The sequence below is a fragment of the Myripristis murdjan genome, chromosome 20, assembly GCF_902150065.1.
Source record: "Myripristis murdjan chromosome 20, fMyrMur1.1, whole genome shotgun sequence".
Taxonomy (NCBI): domain Eukaryota; kingdom Metazoa; phylum Chordata; class Actinopteri; order Holocentriformes; family Holocentridae; genus Myripristis; species Myripristis murdjan.
Window position 1 is genome coordinate 27,974,811 of NC_043999.1, and position 26,935 is coordinate 28,001,745.

Consider the following 26,935-nt stretch of genomic DNA (forward strand, 5'->3'; position numbering starts at 1 on the left):
CCTAAATTTTTTTGCCAATTTCTTTTTTAACACTATTCCAGACCCCTTGACCCCTTGTGTTATCCCCTATTTTTCCACATTTTCTTCAACATAATGCCACAAGGTTCTTTCACATATAACGAAGTTATATGTGAGCCTATGGAGAGAGCCAACACCACTGACTATTGTGAGACAGAGAAAAACAGAGTGCAGTATCGTCATTTGGAGAGTATATGGAATAGTGGAATATGGCCATCAGTGGGGCTACATGCAATAAAATGATCACTATATTTGATTACAAATACTTACAAGTAACTAGACTATCACTGTATGCTATTATTACTGCTTGGACTAGTATTACTACTAAATCCTATTACTCCTATTACTACAAATTACTGATACATTAAGCAAACAGTCATGACAAATGTCACAACATTCGTGTGCCCTTCTCTGGTGAGGCAAGGTAGAAAATCAAGAATATGCAGAGAAATAAAGTCATTAATAAAAAATGAATGATTTGTAAGAGATCTGATGTCAAGAAGAGGTAGCTTTGCAGTGCTGTGTACAGGTTTGCATTAGTATGTACCATAATGTAAATGATCTAAGTTACAGCTCTTTTTGTTAGTGGTTGTGTTACTCATTGTGGGCAGACTGGCTGCACCTTGTTCCTGGTTGGGACTCACTGTGCTGTGAGCTCCCTGTAGACAGCTTCATAGAGCAGTCTAGCTCTTTCATTGAGGGGGTTTATTGTGAGGTGCTGTAGGTACTCAGTAGATTTAGTAGATTTAAACTAATTTACATTAAGGTTGTCTGATCTACCACTACGCCCCTAAACAACCCTGCAAAAACTCCATGTCACCCCTTTGCCACCCCATGTAATATGTCTAGATCCTCCACTGCATGCCACTGAGTTATATCAGCATGTTTTCCATCTGTCGTAGTCGCATTTGGCTCGTCCATCATTTACTTTCACCGGTTCTGAGGCGAGTGGAAAAAATAAAACGCTCCACGGTAGCTGAATCATGAAGGGAGGGATCAATGGCCAACGCTCCACAGATCTTGGGATAGAGGAGGGATCAGATCACAAGCCGCTGTTCTGCTACTTCCGTATCTGCGAGCGTTGGACTTCGGTTGTGTCAAGTTGCGTATTATATGTGCATCACACCGGATATATAAAGCAAAAAACGTTCACTTGTGGGATAACAGCATCACAATGCAATGGGTTTAGTAGAAACCGAAATACAGCAAACATCTCTATATTTTCCCCTAAGAGGGAATTGCATCATCATCGTTCATAAAAAGCTAAAATAATAATAATAATAATAATAATAATAATAATAATAAAAAATAGTAAGGGATTGAAACAAGTAAAAAAGAGATAAAAGCCCAAACAGCCCAGAGGTTCCCCACACCCAATTTTAAGTGTTACATGTGCTAAATACACCAATATATTTAGTATGTTTACAAACGTTTATCGTGAAATAGATTTCTTTTTTAAAAACATACGTTAAAATGAAGGCATTTTGGCTTTTGAAAACGCTCACCGGAAGTCTTGTTCTTGGTAACTGTATGCGCCTTGTCGCAGCTGTGAAGTTGTAGAAGTTTATCTGAGGCTTTTCTGATGAGTCGTGAGCGTTTAGAAAGTTTCAGTGTGAGATGAGCAGCCCGACGGTCCCTGCAGACTTCTCAGGACACATGTTGGACCTGGACGAAGACGAAGACCTGGAGGTTTTCACCAAGGTAAAAACAGAACAAAACAAAACAAAACAGAACAAAACAAAACACCGAAACCAAGCCGAGAGCCTTGGGCTCCGGGCTTCAAAGAGTTTCATTGCCATTTTTGCTACGTGGATTTGACCCAGACCGTGACAGGGAACGCTTTGGTTGTAACACAAATGTCATAGATTTAGGATGTAACTTCATGTTTGAAATTCGTCGGTATCTGTCCTGCGCCCGTGGCCACGTTATAAAATCACTGCACACTGCATTTTAGCGACTTCAGTGACTGACGAGAAGGGAGGAAACCAAAGTCCTGAATCAGCTAATAAACTGACCGTAGGACCTGATTAAATCATCTGCTTTTCATTTCTGCTAGCTTCATGGAAAGACGGTGAAACCAAACTCCGTTCAAATTTATGGCAAATTGTGTCTTTTTCTTGGTTAAAGACGCACACCCGCCATATAGAACACGACTTAATAACGTTTACGAATAACTAAAATCCCCATTTCAATTCGGCATATGGATATATATGAATATGTATATGAACTACAAGTTGTTTGAAGAAAACTTCAGCTTTTATACCTGGTCCGTACGCTATTACCACAGCGATCTCTATCAAATAACGCCGCAGAGGGTGCAGGGCGTTAGCTACAACCAGTTAACAAAAGTTGAAATGATTAGAGAGAATACTGTTTGGTAAATGCGTACAGAAGTGAAAAATGACTTTCCTGGATTTAGGCACTGTCTGGCGTGGTATCTTGGAGTTTGCTTCTTTACCGATAGCCAAAACCACATTAGCGAGATTTTTCAGTGGACTTCAGTGTACGTCTCTCCATGCAAGAGAATGGTGATGTATCGGGGCAGTTTGACCTCGGGCAATATACTGTCTGACTACTTCCTTTCTACAAGTTATATTTGTTATCAACCGCTTCCTTGAGCAGAAGTCATGTACTTCATAACTTTTTGCTTTTAGCCAAGCCAACAAGACACTGCGCTCAAATATGATTTATTGGAGGAGTAATCACCCATTAGTTTAAAAAACAAAAAAACTCTCATCCTCTGGTATTTATAAAACTAACAGTTTGGCAGCAATTTATTTTAATAATTAAAAAAGCATGCAAGGTACTATAAGAGCTAGATTCTGGACTGAAAATTTATAAGAAAACACATTACACATGATAACAGAATATGAAATAAAAGCATAAAAGACAGTTAGGCATGTAGCATTTAGGCTACATCAGCTGCTCTAAGCGCTTGGCATCTGGTTGGTCTTTCCAAAAATCTTCTTTTGCACTGGAAGTGATGTTTTGAGTCAGTTTTGAAAGAACTGGTTAGTTAGCATGAGCAGAGATAGCCATCATGCACAAACAGAAAAACCAAGGGCTGCCTACAGAAATACAAACTGCATCAACAGGGAATTCAGAATCAGTCCCACCCACACTGTTTGACTGACAAATAATTATTAGAAAGTGCAGACACCGAAACAAAACCACAGACATCGCATAGCTAGGGTTGGGTATTGGTTGGGTTTTATCCGATACCGGTGCCTACTCGGTATTTTTTAAACGATTCCGGTGCTTAAACAGTTCTCGAACCGGTACTTTAAAAAAACAAAAACCCACACACTTTGTCAAAAAACAATACCCTTTTATTTCCAGGGCCAAATTGAATACAATATTAACTTAAATATTTAAACAATATGAATACAAATAACATATGGCAATAATAAACTCGTGCCATTTGTGCGCAGCCGCGGGGGAGAGGGGGTTATAGTCGGGCTGCGCGACCCGGTCGGGAATGTCTCGCGGCCCGGTACCGGTCCGCAGACCAGTGGTTCGGGACCACTGACGTAGATTATCAAACACGGTCCATTGTTCGGCTTTTAAATAAACTCCATGTGTCGCCATATGTTTAATTAAATTCGATGTGTTACCTCCCTTGCATGACATTGCTTTAAGGCATCTGTTGCATGGCGCAGAGTCTGCGTCCTCCTTAGACGTGAAATGTAGCCAAACCTTGGAGTGTTTTGCCTCCGACATCTTTATTGATCCTCTCACTATCAGTTCTGATCAACAAGTGTGCTCAGTAGCAGCGCTGACATCACGTTCAATCCCAAGTTGACGCTGGAACACCAAGGGGCGGCATCGAAAAGGGGGAACCGAAATTTTTGTTCTTATTGGGTCTTGTTTCTACCATTTACGTTGGAACCGGTACCCTATTGGCACCGCGTTTCGGTACCCAACCCTACTCATAGCTACTTAATATACTGGAAAACAATACTAAACAAGCAAAAGTTAGATGTCATGCAGTACTTTAATTAGGCTGGGAAAAAAATTATTAACTTAAGTATAGTGATTCGTTTTTTTGTAACTTTTTATCTTTTTTTTTTTTTTTTTTTTTTTTACTGTATCAATTTAAAGATTTAAAGTAAAGCTATTCAAATCATATGAAACTAGACAACCTAAGGAATCTGTTCGTACCAAATATGTCATGCTAGTTTGTCAGCAAGGGGACTAGATGTTGCTCAAAAATTAGGCTAACTTTTGGCGAAGGAAAAACTGGCATGGCTGTTTTCAGCAGGGTCCCTTGACCTCTAACCTCCAGATGTGTGAATGAAAATGGCTCTGGGCAGCCACGGCTCTCCCCTTTGCAGACATACCCTCCTTCTGCTAATCCCATGCAGTTTGGGCCACAAACCTTGCAGTCCAAAAGTGTTCTTTTGGCCTGTTGTAAAATGTTGTGTTTGTGCAGACTGGGGCCTAAACAGTGTTGGAGTTGCATCAGTTGGCTTTGACTGGAAAGCTGAGACTCTTGTGGATTCAATGAGCCACATTTGATTCATGTTTGATGATGTTAGCCCCCATAGCAGCCATTGCACTGTAGTGAGACCGTTTTTTGAATATTGATATCACTGTATAAAATGATCTATAGTGACCTCTAGGATACAGCCTCATGAAACACCCACAAACTAGAGTAGAATTCAAAAAACAAAAATCACAATAAATTGTAATATCTAGTTGCAATGCTTAGCATATCGCCCCAGCCCTAACATTAATATTAGAGTCAAATTGAAGTTTGGGAGAGTGTCAGGCTGTATAGTTAGCAGGGTGTCATGAAGGCACATGGTGGAGATGTATCCTCATTGGTTGCCCTGTGCTCCCCTAGGCTGCTAATCCCCAATACTGGATTTGTATCTCTCCATTCATTTAGGTAGCACAGCTAAACTGGGTCCATAATAACACCTGAGCACATAAACCAATGCAAACAAAGCAGATTATGCCAGTATATTAAAGAAAAAGACATGTAACCATGTTTTTAGGAAATAAAACACATCTTTTCTTATTTTCCTACTTGAAATTATATCCAGCATTTACTGTCTGCAGGAAACTTGTCTTGTTCCAGCAAGACATAACCTGATAGTACAAATAATTGTAATTACATGGAAAAAAATGGGTACCTGAACTGGAGATGCAGAAATACATTAATGTGGATTAGCGGCCCTATGGAGCACAGAACAAATTCAGCAGCATGTGGACTCATATCACATGCAGGTACAGTAACTATACAGCCCAACACGCTATCAGAGTTTAATTTTGTTTTTAAGCAAGCAATGCGACTAGGGCTTTAAGATATCCAAAATTTCATACCTTGATATTTTTGCTAAATATCTTGATAGCGATATGATATACGATATGACTATGGGTTCAAACCGTTTTGAAATTTAAAGTGTAGGAACAGTGGAAAATGAAGCATTCTTCAAAAAATAGCATAATGATACCGACTCGACATAGAAAATGCAGTTACTTGACAAAGTATTTTATTGATCAGAACAGACCAATTACTGCTTTTGGCTGCATTCAAATAAATAAAAAAGAATCAAAACATTTTGCAGTGACCTCCTTGCAGCACAGTGCTTCAACATTTTTTTAAGAGTAACAGTGAAAATTGAGCTGTCTTCAAAAAACAGCATAATAATACCAACTGGATGTAGACAATGCAGTTACTTCACAAAATGTTCAGAAAGACCAGTCAGTGTCCTGGGATGACCCTAACCCTAATTTTGTTGCTTTTTGAGATATTGATATCTTGCATGTTTATATCTAGACACTGGGATGATAATGATATATCACTCAGCCCTAATTGCTACATAGCATATAATAATTAGTACTAAATAAATAAGAATAACTTCTGGTTGCCATAGCAATTGAACTGATGCAGATCTGAAACAAAGCTGTGTGTTGACATGAACTATTCATTTCAGAAACCTACATTTTATCTGTGGATATTAGAAAAACATTCATTCAATGTGACATTTTTCCCAAATGAAAGAAAACTGCTATATGTCACTACTTTTCCATTGGCACTAGTAGACTGTGACTGTGCTGTGTTTCGTGGAAAAGGAGGGAGAGTGAAAGCTATTTTCCTGTCCTCCTTGCTGCTGTAGTGGAACATCAGATGATAACTCTGCCATCAGGCGGAGAAAGAAGTTGTCACAATGTTGAAAGCTGTTGCTGCTGTCCCCTTTGTTTTTCAGTGTGGAGCTGTCCAGGCGGGAGGGGCTGTGGGCTCTTCTGCTGACCACAACAGCTTCTCAGTTGTTTTTACAGGAAACAGACCCGCATAAAGGCAGCACACTAATGCTTACGCTGTTTCATTGCAGTTTGCATAAACTGGATGATTTGAATGCAGCAGGAAACAGAGTCACCTGTGAAAAGGCTCTGACAGATGAATCACACTAGTGTCTTAATTTTTTCTGGTTCATCCTTTTTTTTGGTTCATCCTCTGTAGCTGCCTTCCTGGCAGCTACAGAGCCCTCCCTCGTCCTCATTTTGGCCAGTCAGACCACATCTCCTTGCTTCTCCTGCCTACCTACATCCAGCTGACAAAAAGGGTCAAACCAACTGTAAAAACAGTTAGGGTGTGGACAGATGAGGCTACAGCAGCTCTACAGGACTGTTTTGAATGCACGGACTGGCAGATATTCAAAAATGCTGCTACCCAGAATAACCATATCACATCATCAGTGACATACAGCAGCAAATGTGCTGATGATGTGAGAAATGCCATGTTTAATATATCAATCAAGAGGGAACCACACTTTAATTTCATTATACAACCTGTTGTACAATGACCAATAAACTTCCTTGTATCCTTGTAATAACATGGTGGAAAGCAACATGGGTCTTGTTTAGACTACAGACAAACCAGTACTGTTTCTCAAATCAGATCTTTAAGACAGACACTGTCTGTCTGCACTGTTATTTACAAGTGAGTAAGCCAAATTTGTGTATCCAGACATCACCAATTTACCTGCATGGGTTGCTATGGTAACAGCACAGACGTCAGTAACTACGTAATCTGGTGACGTGGTTTTCTAACATGGAAACAGGAGAAATGTGCAGAAGCCTCCCTCCAAAAGCAAATTGTTTTAGCATCTGTTGTTCTGTATTGTCCTCCATACTGCTCTGCTACTGTAGTAGCAGCATAGATTCTGTTCAGCCACTCTGATGCCCCTCAGTCACTCTGGATTTGATGTCGTCATTGTGTGTTGTGAGTGACACAAAAGACATTTTGACATCCAGTTTGACTGGCCAGAGCGCCTGGACTGAGACGCATCCATAGAAATCCAAGTTGCATATCAAGCCACCTCCAAATAGGGTCAATATATATCGTGGGACAAGAGAAAAGTTTGTATTGTGGAGATTTTCCTCTATCGTTTGTATCACTGTTGTCAGTATTTTAACGTCATGTCTTTGACTCGAAGCTCCTAGTTGTTTTTGAACACATCATTACTACACATGGACTCCAATAACAAACAAATATGGTGGAGCATGACAAACAGAACTGAATCTGATGCTAACCAGGCAACGGTACTTTGCAAAATACACTGCAGATACAGTTCTGTTCAGTGTTTCTTCCAGAGAAAAGAATAAAAGACAAAGTGCTTTTAATCTGTATTCAGTTCACAGAATTATTAAAAAGTAGTCATTACGCTTGTGGTTTCTATGTGTCTATATCTGTGTATTTATCTATCTATGTATGGCTTGGATGTGATTTGCAAAAATTGCATTTCATGTGGTTTTTGGCTGTCTGGACCTTCTAAAAGCAGTCAATCTGGATTCTATCTGGATATGCCAAAAAACTGATTTGTGCTTGCAGTCTATATAAGGCCATAGTGTTGAGGTGTTGAATCACAAACAGGGGCAGCTGTGTCCTGCAGCTTGTGATCATCAGAAGGCAAATGACAGGTAACTTGTACAATTGTGGGGAACATCATGGTCACTACTGACTTCTGGCATTGTTTTGCATGTGTGATGTGTGTTGTGTGAGACAATACTGCTTGGGTACTTTTTTGCCTGATGGTGGTGTTGTAGTGTGTCAGTCAGTTTCATTCCATGCATACTAGACAGCATTGTAAAAAGGCATAATTCTTTAATGGTTCATATTTGACCCAACATCAAGATATTGAGCGTGAAGCTTAGGTTCCCTGTGTTTAAAGTACTGTGGTGCTACTGTTGTAGGATCATTGTGCTCAACCACAGACAAACTTGTTTTAGTTAGTCTGGTTTTAGATCACTCCATAGCAAACAGACTCCAGGAAAGTTCAGTATGACCTACACTCAGGAGAAATACGTCTATCTCTTATTTTCCAGTATGATGTGCAAGATCATGGTATTTTTAAAATTCAGTTTTGGCTGTCGGTTTCTTGAAACTGATTAAACATGCTTTGAAAGTAGGGCTGGGCGATATGGCCTCAAATTAATATCACGATATATTTGAGCACCTCACCTCAATAACGATAAGTGGACGATAATTCCCGGGGAGGGCAGGGGGGTAAAAAAGGTGACAGTGTCACGGGGGTTTTAACGGGACTTGCTAGTTAGCTGGAAGACTAGGCCCTTACATACACCAAGCATATGCTTAGAGCTAAATGGCTAACGTGAGTTAGCAAGACAAGCAGACCATGCTGGAATTAACATTAGAACTAGCTAACGTTAGCTGGCTAATTAGTTCGCTATTCCAGCATCATATGGCCCGATTGTCTTGCTAACTAACGTTAGCCATTTTGCTTGAAGCATAACGTTATGCAAGGTCTAATTTAACGTAAGGCGGTTCCTTCAAACTAACATTAAAACTTTTCATCGGACTCGGAAGCCAGGCATCTCTTCCAAACTACGCGATTCACGTGAATGGCCCGACTGACCAAAAAAAAAAATAAATAAATAAATACGGCAAGTTTGCATGCCTGAGAAGTGCAACTCTAACTCTGTGCTGTCTGAGAATAACTGAAGAAAATACATATTAAATACTTTTAGTTAAATTTATTGAACAAGTGACAATCAAACCAAGTTTAAAAGTATAAAATATGACAAGCAAGTCCTCCTCGACTGAATCTACTTTGACCACCTCAGCTGCAGCAGCAGCCGCTTCTACATTTGAGCCGTCCTCCGTTTCCTCAGCGTCTCTTTCCTTCTTGTTGCAGACTGGAGGGGTGGAGTCACGTGACTACACACGCTGTACACGTAGTACAGCGTCTTAAAGGGACATGAACATCCCTACCTACACAGCCAAAAAAGACAAAAACGACTTTGATTTTGTTTTTTTAAAATACCGAACATACCGACATGAGCAAAGTGACAACGGTTATTGTCATAAATTTCGGTATTGGTAAATTTTCGGTATATCGCCCAGACCTATTTGAAAGGTTGCCAGCAAACTGGGTTAGAGGTGAAATATGTTGAACTTTAGTGCAGCAGAAGTGGAAAGTCTGAGCTGTGTGCACTACTGGAGATAACACGGCCGCAAGGCTGGGCGACACTGCTCTCTCCACAGGAAAACATGGCACAGGCAGTGCAGATCATGTGCAGTGTTGTGCACGTTACTGAAAATTAGCAATTAGTTACTTCTCTCAAAAGTCATTGAATTACTCAAAACATTCTTGAGATGCAGCTTGACAAGAGTCAGCTCTGTTGGTTTTGGGGTTTGTTAATTAGCCAGATTAGCAAAGCAACAAACGATGTTGAAATGGAACTGCTGGCAATGTAACACTTAACAGATCAAATCTGTTTATAGTTGGACAGTAGTAGAGTATTTAAATGGCTATATCCATTTCAGACCAGAGCCAGTATTGCTAACTTATCCTTGTCTAGGCTTAGGGGCAGAATTGGTAAACATTCCTTTAAGTGTTGTGGTGCTATTAACTGGAACATCTTATTATCACACATCAAGAGTTCGTTTGACTTAGGGTGTATTCAGACCTGTGGCTCATTTGCTTTGTTCCGATTCAGGGGCTAAATCGATACATTGTTAAATTTTTCTTTTGGGCCGTTTGTGTTCACAAGGCAACAGTCTAATCGGTTCAAAGTTGTAAGCAAATGCCATGCGCCAACCAACTGTTCTCTCATTGGTCAGAAATGCCGGAAGGAAAAACTCCTTCTTCTTCTACTGTTTCTTTGTTTTTTGGTTGACGGTCAGTAATGCACCCGGTTGCAGTTATGAGTGAGTTGTGTTGGTTGCTGTATCGGTTATGTTCTCACTGCAAACAAACCACTCCAGGGCTTGAAAGGAAGCGAGCCGAGACCACCCCTTCTAGGCGATCTCTGTCCACTTGTTTCATCCTGCATCCGAGCGTGATTGCTGTGTTCACAAATGTCCAAAAGAAACCGATCTTTGGGGGAAACGCTCCCTGTTTTGGAACAACTGCTCGAAAAGAGACAGGTCTGAAGACAGCCTTAGATTGCTTAAAGGGGAAAGCCAGCATCTGGCTCATGAAAAACTTAAGAAATATAGGATTCCTAATTTATCTATAAAATGTTTTATTGAATTATTTATTTTTATTGTGTTATTTGTTGTGTTTTTTTATGCATGTAATTGTGATTTTTTTCATATACACTATTTTATTCACTTTCATTGAGGACTGCAATGGAAATAATTCTGATGACTTTATTGTGCCATCCTTTACAATGTTACTGATATATTTTATTGTATTTCATGTTTTGTTTTGTTTTTTATGTCAGATACACTAAACTAAACTAAAGAAAGTCCTGGCTAGCTGTTCAGATACTGTGAGTATTGTTATAAAAAAAAATTCTGATGAGCTAAACCCAAGTGCCTGTCTTTTGCTTCAGAAAACATCCATGACAGATGGAAGTCCTATGCCCAACTCTCCCAGCTCCATGGTTAACCAGTACGGCCTGGATGAAGAAGAGGAGGAACAGGGCACCAGTACCAAAGACATCTTCATCACTGTTGACAACCCTGAGAGCCAGGTCACTGCCATTGAGACCTTCATCATGTACAGAGTAGTTACCAAGGTGAGAGAGCATGTGTGTGTGTGCTGGCATTGGAAGAGCAGTGCTCAGATATTTTGGAACTCTGATATATTTTTTCCTACCTTTTTATTCAACCATTAATCCCCATTTTCCCACTATGATAAGAAATTGAACTTTCAGAGACTTAAAACTTTCTTCACGACAGTATTCCATCACTATAATGAAGTCACCCACATTAGTTTTCCGAAAAGCAGCAGCACTGTTGTGTTTTGATGATTTGAAATTGGGCAGAGTGAAATGGTTTCTCAACAGGAAAATAGTCCCTTGGGAAATGTTGGCTGCACACACCCAATTACCATTCCCTTGGTTTATGACTGGCAACGAGTTTGTTAGACACAAACAGAACATTATATAAAAGTTCAAATTTGAAAATGGTGGGATTTTGTTGTAAAATCCTCTATATGATTTGCAAAATGGTTTTGTTGCAGTGTAAGATGTGGGTAAATTGTTGGTAAAATGGGGTAAACATTTAAAATCACTGGTGTGGTCCTTTTTAATATTTGTGTCTCCTCTCCAGACTACGCGTAGTGAATTTGATTCCAGTGAGTATGAGGTACGTCGGCGTTACCAAGATTTTGTGTGGCTCAGAGGCAGACTGGAGGAATCCCAACCAACGCTCATCGTCCATGTATATAGTAACACTTTGCTCTTATTTACCCACACTGTTTTTTTTTTTTGTTTTTTTTTTTAATAAACTTATCTTTATTTATTCAGGCAAGAGACAGGAAAGACAGGGCAGAGAGAGGGGATGACATGCAGCAAAGGGTCTGGGCTGGATTTGAACCCAGGCTTCTGCAACTTAGGAGCTACTCACAAGTTTGTACCATGCCCAAGCACGTTTGCCCCTAATGTCCAGATTATTTGACTCTGTGTGATCGCTCCGTACCATGCTTGAATACAGTACACTTCCCCTGCTCTGGCAGGGGAAGTCCAACTTTCATGCAACTTTCCTCCTGCCTCTGCAAAATTGTTTAATGCGTCTGTGTCATTGTCCGTTATGTTGCTACAACCCGTATGACTAATGTGAGCAGGCCCTTAGCCTTAGTATTACATGGTACATTCTCTAAGCAACTGCTTGATGGGTATTTAAGTTTGGTTGGTGACTAGTAGTGGCAAGTCAACTTTAAAAGGAAAGGGAGTTCATATCACAGTTGGTGGTAAATTGGGAGCTTTAATTTCATACTAAAACCCCACTTATAGTGGATGTCCCAGTAGCTCACTGGATAAGAGCGCGTACCACTTGTTAAGTCCTGATCACTGTCCTGGGTTCGGGTCTGACCTTAGGCCATGTGCTGCATGTCATCCCCTCTCTCCTTCATGCCTTTCATGTCTCTCTCTACTGTAACTGTCAAATAAAAGCAGAAATGCAAAAACAAAACAAAACATTTATTTTGGAAATAAAAATAAAATGTACTACCTGATAGCTTTCATCCCTCATTGATATTGCAGAAACAGAAATTATTCTGTTTGTGAAAACACAGGTCAGTGAGCAGAGGTCTACTGATGACTTTAATGGTATGCTTATTAGTTGCAGGATGAGATAGTGACATTCAGTTTCCTGGCACTTGTAGGTAAAGGGAAAATGTTCTTAAGGTTTTTTGTAGATGCTTTTCCAGCCTGGCAAGAACAGAAATCTTGGAGAATGAATACTTGCTTTCGGCCTCATTTACACTTGTCATTTCATGTGTCTTTCATCCAGATAATACCCAGATACGATTTATCCACAGTTACCGTATTTCACCAATTAATCGCCCGGCCGCAAATAGCCGCCTGGTTCTTATATTTATTTGCTGATTATTTGCATTATATTGAGGTAACCCAAAATAAGGCTATTCACCTTATTTTTGCAGAAGTAAACAGTTAGCCGCACAATAACTGTGCGGCACTTCCGTTTTCTGTCAAAATAAGAGAGTTAGCTAACGTTAGAAAAAAAAAAGGTTATACCGTAATCTTCAATCGACCGACTGTAAATATGTTGGACAGTAACTGTCATCACAGTAATGGCCTGGTGCAGGTCTGTGCAAAAATAAATAAAGGCCTGCAGCGAATAGGCGCCTGGTTCTTTTAAACGCCTGGGGTCCAAGTTGATTTTGCGAATTAAACGCCCGGGCGATTAATTGGGGAAATGCGTTCATTCACACTTGGCCACATCAGTGTGTCTTTGTTAGACAGATAGCAATCCAACTGAACTGAGTTGTGGGACAGCAGATCTAACAAACTCTAGCTTTGTGATCATTCCACCAAATAACTCTTTTGGACATTTTTTGCCAAATGCGCTTGGTTGACGGAGTTAGCACTTTGTCAAAATGCTGAAATCGCCTGGGTCATGCATCAAATACCTCACCTGGAAGAGAATGTGACACTGGATATTTAACACAAGGACCAAACACTAATTTTCTCAGCAGTAGGGTTTCCCTTTCACTGTAGGTCCAGTCGTAATAAATCCAAGTGAAGTTGTGATGGCGTTTGTGTCTTGTGTAGTCTAATGCATTTACACTTTTCCAGACTGCTGCCAGAATGTGTCTCAACACTGCTCCTTACGTGGTTTTAAAGTCAGACTAAGCCAGCCCCATTATATCTTGAATGCATTTACACTTGGCCTTTTAGCTTTCCAATCACTATCCAATCAGCTCAAGACATTAAGTGACTAAGTGTAAATGGGGTCTTTCTGTACATGAAAATGGCCCAATTTAAAGATACACTCCTGATCAAAATTTTAAGACCAGTTGAAAAATTGCAAGAAGACAGTGTGGATACCTGACAGAAAATGACACTGAATCCACATTTTTGCAAAGATTTGGGCTTTTAAAGGCAGTGGTCTTAAACTTTTGATCAGCTGATGAACAGCCTATTTCAGTTTAATGGTTGTTTGCAATAAATTCCTTACTCAAATTTTTTTTGTCTCACTGCCATTTCTTCTTTTTGCATTTTGAAGCTCTACTTAGAACCTTCTTAAGATCCAACAGTGCAAAATGTAAATACTTGCAATTTCTCAATTGGTCTTAAAATTTTGATCAGGAGTGTATTGACTGTTGATACAAAATGTCATCTGTCAGCTTCAATCCAAATTACAGAAAGAAAGAAAGACGGAAGCAGCATTGCTCTGTGAATATTCGTGCAACCCAATTTTCGGTCCACCAGTTTTTTACGGGGCAAAGACAAATGATATCCTGTATACACTGACTGACTGAATAGATGAATGGTGCTGAATTTGTGAATTGCACTGTCCTCAGCCCCTACCAGAGAAGTTTGTGATGAAGGGAATGGTGGAGCGCTTTAATGAGGATTTCATCGAGACGAGGAGGAAAGCCCTCCACCGCTTCCTCAACAAGATCTCTGAGCATCCCATCCTGTCCAGCAGCGAGCACTTCAAAGTCTTCCTCACTGCCCAGGTCACACACACACACACACACACACACACACACACACACACACACACACACACGAGACTCCTAATTATGCCATGCTCCTGGGATCATGGAGCAGGTTTTACAAAGAAAGCCAACTTCTGTGTCACCAGCGCTTGCTGGTGATGAGAATGACCACTGATCAGTATTTAAATATATGTGATGGATGGATGGATGTGATGGATTCTCATGGAACTTGAAAGAACGTTACATAGCGTTATACTTTTGAATGCTCTGAGTATATATAGACTAGAAATGTAGTGGTTTCAAAAGATGGGTAATTGCTTTCTTTCAGAAATGAGTAAGCTAAGGATTTAAGAGTTCACGCTCAGATATATTTCTTATTCTACCACCAAAGCAGATTACTATGCTTTTTCTTAGCTTCAAATGGCTTTTGGTAGATTCTCAGAAACAGCTCGTACAGAATAGATAAAGAACACTGTGGGGAGTTAGGCCTAATATAAGAAAACAATATGCTTGCACAGCCAAAGCTCTTGGTCTAAACCAGCGACTATGACTATGACTAGAGTGTGATATGGGAGTGAAATTGTCTTCCCATCAGGGCAGGGTCGGTCATTTTATAATTAAGTGATCAACGATCATTGGCAAAAAAAATGGGGCTCATCATAATTACCAAGGAATAGCTGTAGGTTGTGCCAGAGTACGTCATTGAAGTACCAATATCGCGGCAGCTTCATGGGAAGTGGATCAGTGTTGAACCACATAATACAGGTGCTACTGTTGCTTCTCTGATTTAAGCCTTTCTGTTTGCCACTGTAGGAGTTGACACCTCACAGGAAGCAGGGTCCAAGCTTCTTAAGCCGGATGGGGGAGACAGTGAGGGCAGTGGCAAATTCTGTACGAGGCTTGAGAAGCCGGCCAGAGGAGTTTGTAATCATGCAGGAGTATGTGGAGGACTTCAGCAACAAGATTTCCTCCATGGACAAAGTCACCCAGAGGATCATCAAGGAACAGAAAGGTACTTCAGTATGGAAACATAATGGAGATGGTTACATATCTAAAGATTGGAAATATTATAGGAATTATTCATTTTCAATAGATCAAGTGTAGAATGTCAAGCTTTGCTGCCTGGTGGATCATGTTACCTTAGTTTCCGCCTTACTCAAAGGACCATACCAGTCATTTTAAATGTTTGGCCTGTTCACTACAATTTACTCACATTTTACATTGCAACAAACCATTGTGCAAATCATGATACTAAAGATTTCACAACATATAATCAAAACTCCAGATTTTTAAAACATTAATTTTTGGCTGAAATACCCACCTTTATAATATTTTGCTTCTGTGGCTTGTAACAGTACGACTGGAATGCTTGGGGTGCCAGTTAGGTCAGCGCCTAGCAATACGTCATCAGGGTGTGAGTCAGTATTTTTTTTGTCAATTAGTCAACTGTACATAAGGTTCAAAAAATGAGGAAAAGAAACAAAACCTCTTTCTCAGAGCCAACAACACAATACCACCACAATGAGTTTTCAGTTCCAAGTAAATGTATTAACGCAAATCATAAGCAAAGGAATCAGCAAGAAAAGGTCAGCACAGGAAAAAACAACAGAGAAAGCAATTGCCAGTCCATTCCAGAAAAAACTAAATCCAGTCCGCACTTTCAACCCCCGAGAATCCCCAACACAAGGGGTCTGTCTCAATCGAAGGGCTAGATGACTACTAGGTTGCAGCCCACGGTGCCCACGTAGGAGGCGTCCGACGTAGGTGCTGATATCAAGTTTACCGGAACTAAAAGTTTAGTGAATTGGGACGGTGTAGCCTGCGGAGGATTCCTACATCATTATTATCGAGGCTTCTCAAAGCGCATTCGAGTGATTGTGGGACTGAGGTTGAGGTGTGTCAGTGAACACCTGTGCATGAAACAAAATGATAAGCAGCTTCAACGCTCTCAAGATGGACAACATTGATTCTGTAGTTTTATGTATTTTATTTTATTTTGTCTGCGTGAAGATGCAGAAAATTAAGATAATTGTTACACCTCACCGCAATTACAACAGACTATCCCAATTAAAGTAATTGTACACATGGCTACATTGTAACGTACCTGATGCACTGATGGTTGCTATGGAAACATCATGCAAAATGCCTATCTAACTCATCTAACTAAACTTGCATTTACAGGCATTGTTCGGATATAGTTAACAGCTAAACCGAATCTATGGTGCTAATTATAGGCATGAAAACTTATCAAAACGTCATGATATAAACATTAAGACGGTCTAAAACAGGCTTGATAATTCCAGCAATGGTGGCTGATCCAGAAATTCAACTGGACCGAAAGGTACCCTGGGAAGTAGGCTGTAACGTCGGCTGCGAAGCATCGTGGAGGTGTATCCTGCAAATTAGTCAAAAATAGGCTGGATCTGTCGGCTGCATTTGCAGGACCCCACGCGGTAAAATTGAATTGGGACAGCACTTGTCGCGCCGCCGTGACGTAAGCAGCCTACAAATACGACCTAGGTAGCGTACAGCCTTTGAATTGGGACAGAGCCAAAGTCACTTTCTGTTAAACAGTTCAACTCAGTCCCATCTTCAAAAAATAAAGTAAATTCAACTCAGCTCATGGAGACAGTTCAGTTTCAGTTCGTTGCAGAACAAAAATAGAGAAAAGAAGGTAAAAAGGAAACAGAAATAAACCCTCGGATTTACCGGAGTTACCTCCCAATGAGTCCAGTCCAGTCAAATCCAGTCCCTGTGTTAGGTCAGTCCCGTCAAGGTTCTTCCATAGCACTGCCGCTTGGACAGGAGTGTATTGCGATCCGTCAGCTCCAGGAAGTATTCCACCCGGTTTCCCACAAGACTACCACTCGGGAATAAACGCAGACTTTTACACATGAAAAAAACCTGTGGAGACGCCAACGCTGCTCCGTACTCCGGTAGGACGGCCTCACTGCTTCCTCCGAAATACTGTGTGCCGCGCCATCTTGGATTTCCCCCGGCATTTAAAAGAGAAGGACTGCGGCCATTGGCTCAGGAGTGGAGGTGTGTTAATGACAGCAGGGGTGTGTGTGAACCTTCAGTAACCTCCCGTGGTAGTGATAGTTAGAGTGATGGCCTGTCGCTACAGGCTAACAGTATTGTCACCATTCGTTAACCACGGAACCATGGAACTGTCTCTGGGGACTTTGTCCAGAAGAGAGACTGTTTCACTCCACCCAGTTTGAAGTCAAAACACAACTGCTGTTTTTAGGAAAACTAATGTTGATGACTTTATTATGGTGCTGGAATACTGGTGTAAAGGAGTTCATTTTCATATTGTAGTGGAATGAATGGAACCAGTGGCTGGATAGGTAGGAAAAATGATACTGGAGTTGTAAAATGCGGTGGCTTGCTTTGGAAAAAGAAAGCAGAAACATGAAGTGTATAATATTTTGTAGATATTACACTTAACATGCAAAATCACTGGCATGATCCTTTAAAGATGCACAGCATTCAAGAATATTTTTCCTTCCTGATTTCAGGAAGGAAAAATTCTATATTTGGGCTGAACAAGACAAAGCCCACCCATCAGTATCAACTCAGGAAATGTTCTGGTTTTGCCCATACAAAGCTATGTAGGTGAGAATGATCACCAGCAGAAAACCTTTTCAGCCCTCAGGAAGTAACACACTCAGTCAACACACTCTCACGGCTCTGTGTTGAAGCTATGTAGTCTGGAGATCTTTTAATGTCGGGTCTCCATAATAAAACTATGATGGAATGCCTACATTGGACGTATGTAGACAACATGCTTTCCCAGTGTTCAGCCAATTTATGATCTTAGATTTACAGCCGATGTATGTGTGCTATCTGGGTGGTGTGCTGTTTACTGATTCATTTAAAAAAAAAAAAAAAAAAAAACACAAGTGTGACACAAGTCAAATTCAGTTTCTACCGAAACGTTAAGTCCCAAATGATAGCTGCAGTGCACCAAAACAAGACCTCTAATGTTCAAGTCAGTAATAAAGCAAAAATGTAATATCTTATTATAGCCACTGGAAATTGGATGACATAAAATCATTTCATCATGGAGAAGGCATGAAGTCATGGTGCACTCCTCATCTGTATCTCAATATTTCTGTGGTTAATGTACCGCGCCTGCCTCCAAAACAATCTGCTAGCCTGGCTGTAGCTAGAGCACACAGAGGTTTACATTATAGCGCCACAGTGGAGTGTGCCAGCACTGCAGGCGAATTAGAAAATTGTATGGTAGTGGTCATGACTCCCCTTGTGTAATTTTCTTACTATAGATGATTGATAATGCATTACTGTGCACTTGATTTGTTGATTTGAAGTTTTTCAAAACATAAAAGGCGTCACCAAAGCAATTTGCACTCCTACTCCTTTTTTTTATGTGAAACCTACAGTTCAGTTAAATTGCTTTGGAATAAATTTAAATTGTTTGCATTTTTGTTTATTTTTGCTCTTTTAATAATAAGTTTTGTATGGTTTACTACAGCCTCATGTGACCTTGCACATAATACCAACAACAGCATCAACAACAACAATGATTGTAATAATGATCATAATAATAAGAATTATGATAATGATGATCAAGGCGCGGCGTGGCTCAGGAGGTAGAGTGGTTGTCTGGTAATCAGAGGGTTTGAACCCTGGCTCCTCTTGAGTATGTTGAAGTGTCTTTTAGCAAGATACTGAACCCCTCACCGCTCCTGATGGACAGCTTGGCACCTTGCATGGTAGCCTCTGCCATCAGTGTGTGAATGTGTGTGTGAGTGGGTGAATGTGAGGCAAAAATTGTAAAGCACTTTGAGTGGTCAGTAGACTAGAAAAGCACTATAGAAATGCAGTCCATTTACCATTTACCATCATAATCATAATTATAAGGAAGAAAAAGAGTTCTGGTATCAGATAGGTACTCAGTATTGCCTGTACCCCAAGCCCTGGTGGATTGGTCCATCCCTACACATGGACAACAGTACTATAAAATACTGTTCTCCTCAGCTTTGAAATGCTAAATACTAATTGGGAACAGTGTTTTGCTGGATAGTATAAACTCAGATATATCATCAGTGCATGCTAAGAGTGGAAAAACCTGATCAAGAGCACATAAGCCTCCAGAAATCTTCTATGACGGCTTATTGACTCATTCAAATGAATGCACACAGCTCTTTGAATGGATACAGTCCACCCTATTATAAAATGCTTAAAGCAGCCCATTGTGTCTCTAGAGTTGGGGTGATAATTACTAGGTAACTCTCAATACAATACTATCATGATATTTTACTCACAATGACGATGGTATCACACTACAGTAGGGCTGGGCGATATGGCAAAAATATCATGTCCCGATTTTCTTTTTTTTTTTTTTTTTTTTAATGGCAAGATCACAATCTCAATTTTATCATGTTTCTTTCATTTGTAATACTGGTTAAGACTATTTTACAAGTCATGGCAAATACAGGACCCACAGTTTTGCAAATGTGGTAGGCTTCAGTTTGGTTGCAAAATGGTATTTATTTTGGTTTATGAATCATTAAATTCTGAGAATTACATGTATGGTAATTTGTTTTTTTTTTTTTTTTAAGTTACTTTAGGCTCTGCGAAAGTAAACACAACACTTGTTGAATAAAACTGGACATTTTGAACTTTCTTTGTTATCTTGCCACAGCAGTGCCGTTTTCAAACGCTTGTGGTAGCATTCTTTGTTTGTCCTGGTGGTCGTAACATCCACAGCAAGCATATTGGCTGTGGTGTGGAGCTCCTCATTGTTGGAATTTCTGCACGGCATGACGAACTGTGCTTGCACATCCACCAAGTGTTTCCGTGACTGTTGAATTTTTTCTGATATCAGAGACATGGTTGCAGCCATCTATTACTGGACTTGGCTATTCAACTAGCAGTATGCACGATGCTTTCTATTCTCCCCTGCACCGAAAGGACTGAGCCCTAATTTCGTTGCATTATTATACGTATATGATTGTGCAATGACAATAAAAATCTATCTATCTATCTATATTCTTTCGGATGCTTTCTTTCCAGTTGATTGAAAATGTTTATCGTGTTGCTATCTGACTTTTTAATTCTTTAAACTTTATTGCAGCACCATATGAAACTGTAAACTTTGCAAATTACTGTTGTTTGCTCTTTGTCTTCTAGGGAAAAGCCAAACCAGTTCCATATTTACCAAAGTTTACATTCTCTTAGGAACTAACTCCAACTCATCCATGTTGCTTTTGTTTTCTAGTACAAGACTTCCCATTACATCATCAAGGAGGAGGGAAGAAAGCGCTACATGTGATTGGTGTATCTGCGGGAACAGAGTAGCAAACAGTGTGATTTGGTTGTGAAAAAAACGCCTTGCACATGTGAGCCTAGAGCTGCAACAGATAAAATGTGCACTGACACACGATGCAAACGATCTCCATGTAATGATGGATCGTGGACATATTCTAATTGTTCATGGTCTAATATCTTCATGTCGCATACCCCTACAATACCAGCGATTCTGCAGCATATTTTAAGATAATCAGCTATACATTACAATATCTGTCTTTGAAGAAGAAAAAACACCATGGAAAAAGTATTTATATCATTTTTTCAGTAAGCAGGAATCAATAATGTTTTTCAGTGTTTTAAAATCGACAGCGACTGCAACATGTACATAACAGAACAGTTCCAGTTAAAATACCCTAAAGGCAGTAACAAATACGCCTCACAAGAACTCAGATGTGATATCTGTGCAAATTTTCAAAGGGGAGGGCACACCACTTTGTTTATTCATGTAGAATATGAGTTTGAGGAAGGTTAACAACCCTCAGGTTCACAGTCTCTCGTTGCCAAGGCTGATAACCCATGGCAAACTCGCATACCTCATAAATCCATTATTTTGATGTAAGATGTCCACAGAAAGATTAAAGCTGGAGCAAAATGCCCAAATATCTTGGGTTTTGATTGAGCAAAAGAGCTGTGTGAAACTCATCATTTAAGTATAAGTTAAATAGAGAATTAGTTGCCATTCATCAATTTTTACTGTCATTACAAAATGGTTGGCCCTCCACTTTGAAACAAACTGAAAGTGAATCGATAATATATTGTGATGAAAGCACTGCGATATTTTGCATTATTTCTTCTTTCTTGTCATTATTTCTTCTTTTCTTGTTCCACTTCTACTCCAGAGTACCTAGATGAGCTGGGGCAGTACAGCCCCACCTATACCCAGTGGGCCGGGGCAGAGGAGGAGCTGGCCGAGCCGCTGAAGGGCATGGCCGGCTGCGTAGAGCTGTGCAACAAGGAAACAGAAGAATTGATCAGCCATCTCGCTGATGTCCTGGTACCCGCCCTACATGAGTACGTCCTCTGTGCTGAGACACTGAAGGTAAGGAAGCACCACACTCAAGTGGTGAGATTAAAACATAATATTAGAATAATCACTCTTAAATATTTTTGTGTGGTTACAGTGTCTGGTGAATTAACTTTTTGAACACTGAGAAAAATTCACTTGATTCCTTTGAAAAACCTGGGGGGAAAAGGCGATTAGCAAATTAGCAAAAAACTACCTCAGCATTTTTAAAAAACCATAGCAAAAAAAATTTAACAAATAAAAACAAATTGCACAATGGACTGCACACTACAGCTCCCATATAAAGTAAAATATTTATTGCAATGGTAATGTTTGCAGTATGATCTTCATATAAACAATAACAACTACTATAAAATTAGCAAAAAGTACGTATAAAAAATCACAAGAAAGCCATACTATATTATATATGATTATTAAAATTATATATTTAAACAAAATCAGTGATGCTGGAGCAATGTTAGATTTCTTTTTTTTTCCGTATATATCTTTATTGGGTTATCAAGACAAAAATACATGTTCAATCAGTGAGGACACGTTTCACCCATTTTTCCCACCGTTTAGAACAACAACGCCCCCCACCCACCCCCCAACTAGAGAGTCATGTTCGCATTATATAAGCAAATAATAAGTAATAATAAAGTCATCAAAATAAGCAAACACAACTCTCTCCCCCCCAAGAAAAACACAGCAGGGGTGAACAGTAACCAAAGCAACAACAACAACAACAACAAAAAAAATTAAAAAAAAAAAAAAAAAATGGGACATTTAGAGGAGGAATCTAAAATGCTTTTTTTCTTTTTCTTTTTCTTTCTTTTTTTTTTTTTTTTTTTAAAAAAGGTAAACAAACAAAGTTAACTGTAATAATTTGTATATGTTGTGTCTGGAGATTGACCACCATATCACCAAATCAAAGACAATTACTGGCCTCCGTCAGCATCCTGACTGGATAAATAAAAGTTACAGTTTATCTTAAGTAGATTAATCTATCTTAATCATCTAAGGAGGGAGTGGAATTGATCAAGGAAAGAATGGGATTCCAAGTTTTATAAAATTTGTCAGAGCACCCCTTATACTGTACTTGATTTTTTCTAAGTGTAGGAATGACATTAGGGGCCCTATCTTGCGCCAGACTCCCTAAACCTGCTATTTGCGGATTTAGGATTTAGGAAGAGGCGTTCCCCCATAAAAGTTGCTATCTTGTGCACCTCCCGCTATCCACAAAACACCTGCGCTACCCGCTATATTATGCATAGGTGTGTTTTGGGCGTTACACCAGTTAAACCAATCAGTGTGCCAGGTGCCATTGCCTTTAAGGGCAGGATCCTAAACCCGCGATGGAGAGAGGGAGGTAGATTTTCTCAGGGCTTCTACTGAGGCTAAAGCAAGTTGGCTTTATATACATTATATATTATATTATAGGCGAGTTAATTCGGGAGGTGGAGCCACATGTGTCCAAGTGGACATGTCACAAGGTTGTACTGATTGAGTAAAATCCCCGGGCCACACCACAGACACACAAGAGGCAGAGGGGGAACTATGTGTAAACTAATTTATTGACAAGGTAGATTGGGCAAATAAAATATTAAGAATAAAAATATAGCACAGCTGCTGGCTTATGATAAAACAATAAAACGTGCTGGCGTAAGTGTCCAATTAAAACAGTCTTTTCCTCTAAACAGTCTATATGAGTAATATAGTCAGTCCATTCCGGCGGCGTCCCGGTATCAGTCCGACCGTGTGCGTGGCGAGGCTCCGTCGGGGCGCGCTCTCGTAACAGCCCAAACTTTAGGGATAGCGGGTGGTCAGGACCACCCGCTATCCGCTTTCCCTAAAGTGTGTGCGCAGGATAGCAACTTTAGGGATAGAGCATGAAACACGCCCACGGACACACCTCCAGGCGCAAATGACTGGGTCGGCATAACGGATAGCGGGTAGCGGGTGGCGCAAGATACCGTTTAGGGATAGCGGAAGTTCCTAAATCCGCAATTTGTGGGTAGCGGGTAGTGGCAGCGGATAGCGGGTGGCACAAGATAGGGCCCCAAGTCTTTTAGCCAAGAGTTAGGGGAAGGAGGATTCTTATCCTTCCAATGAAGTAGAATACGTCTGCGGGCTACCAGAGATGCAAAAGCAATAGAATTGCTTTCCCTGTTGGTGAAGTGTGTGATTTCTTCAGGCACACCAAAGATGGAAATTAAAGGGCTCCAGAGCACAGGTTTATTTAGAGCTTTTGAGAAAGTGTTGTAGAAAGAGGACCAGAATGAGCTTAATCTCAGGCAGGAAAAAAACGTGTTTGTATGACTGGCTGGTGACAGAGAGCATCTGTCGCAAGTATCACTTGTATTAAAAAAAATTTAAGTTTAGCTTTAGAAAAATGTACCCTGTGTAGGACTTTAAACTGAATTAATGTCAGACTGATGCAAGATGAAGTGGAGTTAACCCTGTTAAGGGCCCTCTGCCACCATTCGTCTGACAAGGTATCACCTAGCTCCTTTTCCCATGTATTCCTAGTTGCCAGTGGGGATGACAGTGATGACAAGATTAATTTTACCACAGTTGAAATGACTCCATGGACTGCAGGAAGAGAAAGGATTGTTTCAATGAGAGTGCGGGAAGTTGGGGAAATTACAGCGAGCAAAATCTCTGATTTGAAAATATCTAAATAAATGAGCTTGTGGAAGAGCAAAAAGTTGCTCAAAACTCACCAGCCATTTCTCTTTCCATCGAATGTAAGTTGAGTCAAGTGTAGGGGGTAGAAATAAATGGTTATCACAGATGGCATTAGTGGGGAAAGAGAGGTGATTTTGAAGTGCCGTTTAAACTGTTTCAGGATTTTTATAGTAGATAAGACAATTGGGTTGGAGGTGACTTTAGTAGGATGTACATTTAGAGGAGCACTTATTAAAGCTGATAAAGAGATGGAGTTGCATGAGTAAGCTTTCATCTGACACCAGTCTGTGTTGGGGGCGTTGTACCACATATAAACTTTTTGAATACTGGCTGCCCAATAGTGTGCCCTGAAATCCGGCAGAGCAAGGCCACCCTCATCCTTGGTTCTTTGTAAAATTGAGTATTTTACCCTTGGAGTCTTTCCTGCCCAAATGAAATGCGAAATTATCTTATCCAATTCTTTGAAAAATGCTTTGGGCAGGTATATAGGTAAACACTGAAAAAGAAATAAGAATTTAGGTAGGACATTCATTTTGATAGAATTGATTCTACCCAGAAGCGACAGTGGGAGGGCATTCCAGTGTAGTAGATCTGATTTAACCTTTTTGACCAGTTTCACAATGTTATGTTTATAGAGTAAAGGGAGATTGTTTAATATATTAATGCCTAAATATTGAAAACTAGAAGAGGCTAAGCGGAATGGTCTTGTTTGAGCCAGGATCTGTTTTGCTGCATTATTAAGAAGCAAGCATTCACTTTTATTAATGTTTAATTTATAACCAGAAAAGGAAACAAATGAGTGTAAGATGTCCAGAATCTTGTCGGTGCAGACAGTGGGGTTTGAGACGTAGAGTAAGAGGTCATCGGCATAGAGTGATACTCTGTGCTCAGTCCCAGTCCTATAGATACCGGTAAAAAATGGTGAACTCCTAAGGGCAATGGAAAGTGGTTCAATCGCAATGGCAAACAGTAATGGTGATAGCAGACATCCTTGGCGGCATCCACGTGTTAAAGGAAAGAAGTTGGACTGCGCTGAGTTAGTTCTTACACTAGCAATTGGGGTGTTTTATAATAATTTAATCCTCGAGATAAACTTTTGACCAAACCCAAACCTGTTTAGAACTGAAAATAAATAGCGGAGTGGAGCATCTAGAGTATTTTTGGAATTAGCATCAGCTGAAGGGAAAACTAAGTTATCTAAGAATTTGTTCATTGATGTTGTATCTGATGGGGCTTCTGATTTATATAAATCGGAGTAATATGAAGCAAAAATATTATTTATCTTGGTTGGGTCTGTAACTAAGAAAAATAAATTTCAAAAGTCTGGGTGTTGATGTTTTAAAGTTACAAATGGTCAGGGAGCAAACGCCACACGTGTGATCACTCCGCCACCATTACTGGAAGTCCTCGCAATGTTAGATTTCTTATGTTTAAATGCTTGTGAAAGCCCTTCTGAATGCACGGGGTGCTCAGCCCCATTGTGCTGAGGACCCCCTGGATGACCTTCAAGGACCCCTGGTGGTCTCCACGCCCCACTTTGAGAACTACTGCTCTAGCCCCATGTATTGAAAGGTATCATTAATGCACACATTTTCATATGGTGCTGCAACATCTACTTATTAGTGGACTGTGTCAAGTAAGTGCATTGTGCTTATTTTGTTTTACTAAATTGGAATGGGAATTTTAAAGTAATTGTTTGGAGTCAGTTTGTCACCTGATTGTGACAAACTATAAATATATCCAGGTGTTCCAGTATGCAGTATGGTATATGTTAAGCTCTATTTGTACACTTTCTTCACTTCTGTGGAGTTTTGAAGTGCACTGCAATACAATTTTATTGTATTGTGGCTAGGGCTGGACGATATACCGAAAATTTACCGATACCGAAATTTATGACGATAACCGACGTCACTTTGCTCATGTCGGTATGTTCGGTATTTAAAAAAAAAAAAACAAAAAACAAAATAAAAGTCGTTTTTGTCTTTTTTGGCTGTGCGTAGGTAGGCCAGTTCATGCCCCTTTAAGACGCTGTACTACGTGTACAGCGTGTGTAGTCACGTGACTCCACCCCTCCAGTCTGCAACAAGAAGGAAAGAGACGCTGAGGAAACGGAGGACGGCTCAAATGTAGAAGTGGCTGCTGCTGCAGCTGAGGTAGTCGAAGTAGATTCAGTCGAGGAGGACTTGCTTGTCATATTTTATACTTTTAAACTTGGTTTGATTGTCAGTTGTTCAATAAATTTAACTAGAAGTATTTAATTTGTATTTTCTTGAGTTATTCTCAGACAGCACAGAGTTAGAGTTGCACTTCTCAGGCATGCAAACTTGTCGCCTTTCGGCTACAGTCGCCGTTTTTTTTGTTTTTTGTCAGTCGGGTCATTCACGTGGATCGCGTAGTTTGGAAGAGACACCTGGCTTCCGAGTCCGATGGAAAGTTTTAACGTTAGTTTGAAGGAACCACCTTACGTTAAATTAGACCTTGCATAACGTTATGCTTCGAG

General features: G+C 40.1%; 1 protein-coding gene across 1 annotated transcript in view; it reads left to right on the forward strand.

Annotated features, from left to right (window-relative positions):
- The first annotated feature begins 1,561 nt into the window (after positions 1–1,561).
- Positions 1,562–26,935, forward strand: part of snx7 (sorting nexin 7) — a 67,307-nt gene continuing 41,933 nt past the window's right edge. The window contains exons 1-6 of the mRNA XM_030079439.1: positions 1,562–1,719; positions 10,828–11,013; positions 11,549–11,659; positions 14,265–14,423; positions 15,219–15,417; positions 21,584–21,783. Coding sequence (XP_029935299.1) covers positions 1,636–1,719; positions 10,828–11,013; positions 11,549–11,659; positions 14,265–14,423; positions 15,219–15,417; positions 21,584–21,783 — 939 coding nt within the window. The 5' untranslated portion in view covers positions 1,562–1,635. The remainder of the gene's footprint in view (positions 1,720–10,827; positions 11,014–11,548; positions 11,660–14,264; positions 14,424–15,218; positions 15,418–21,583; positions 21,784–26,935) is intronic.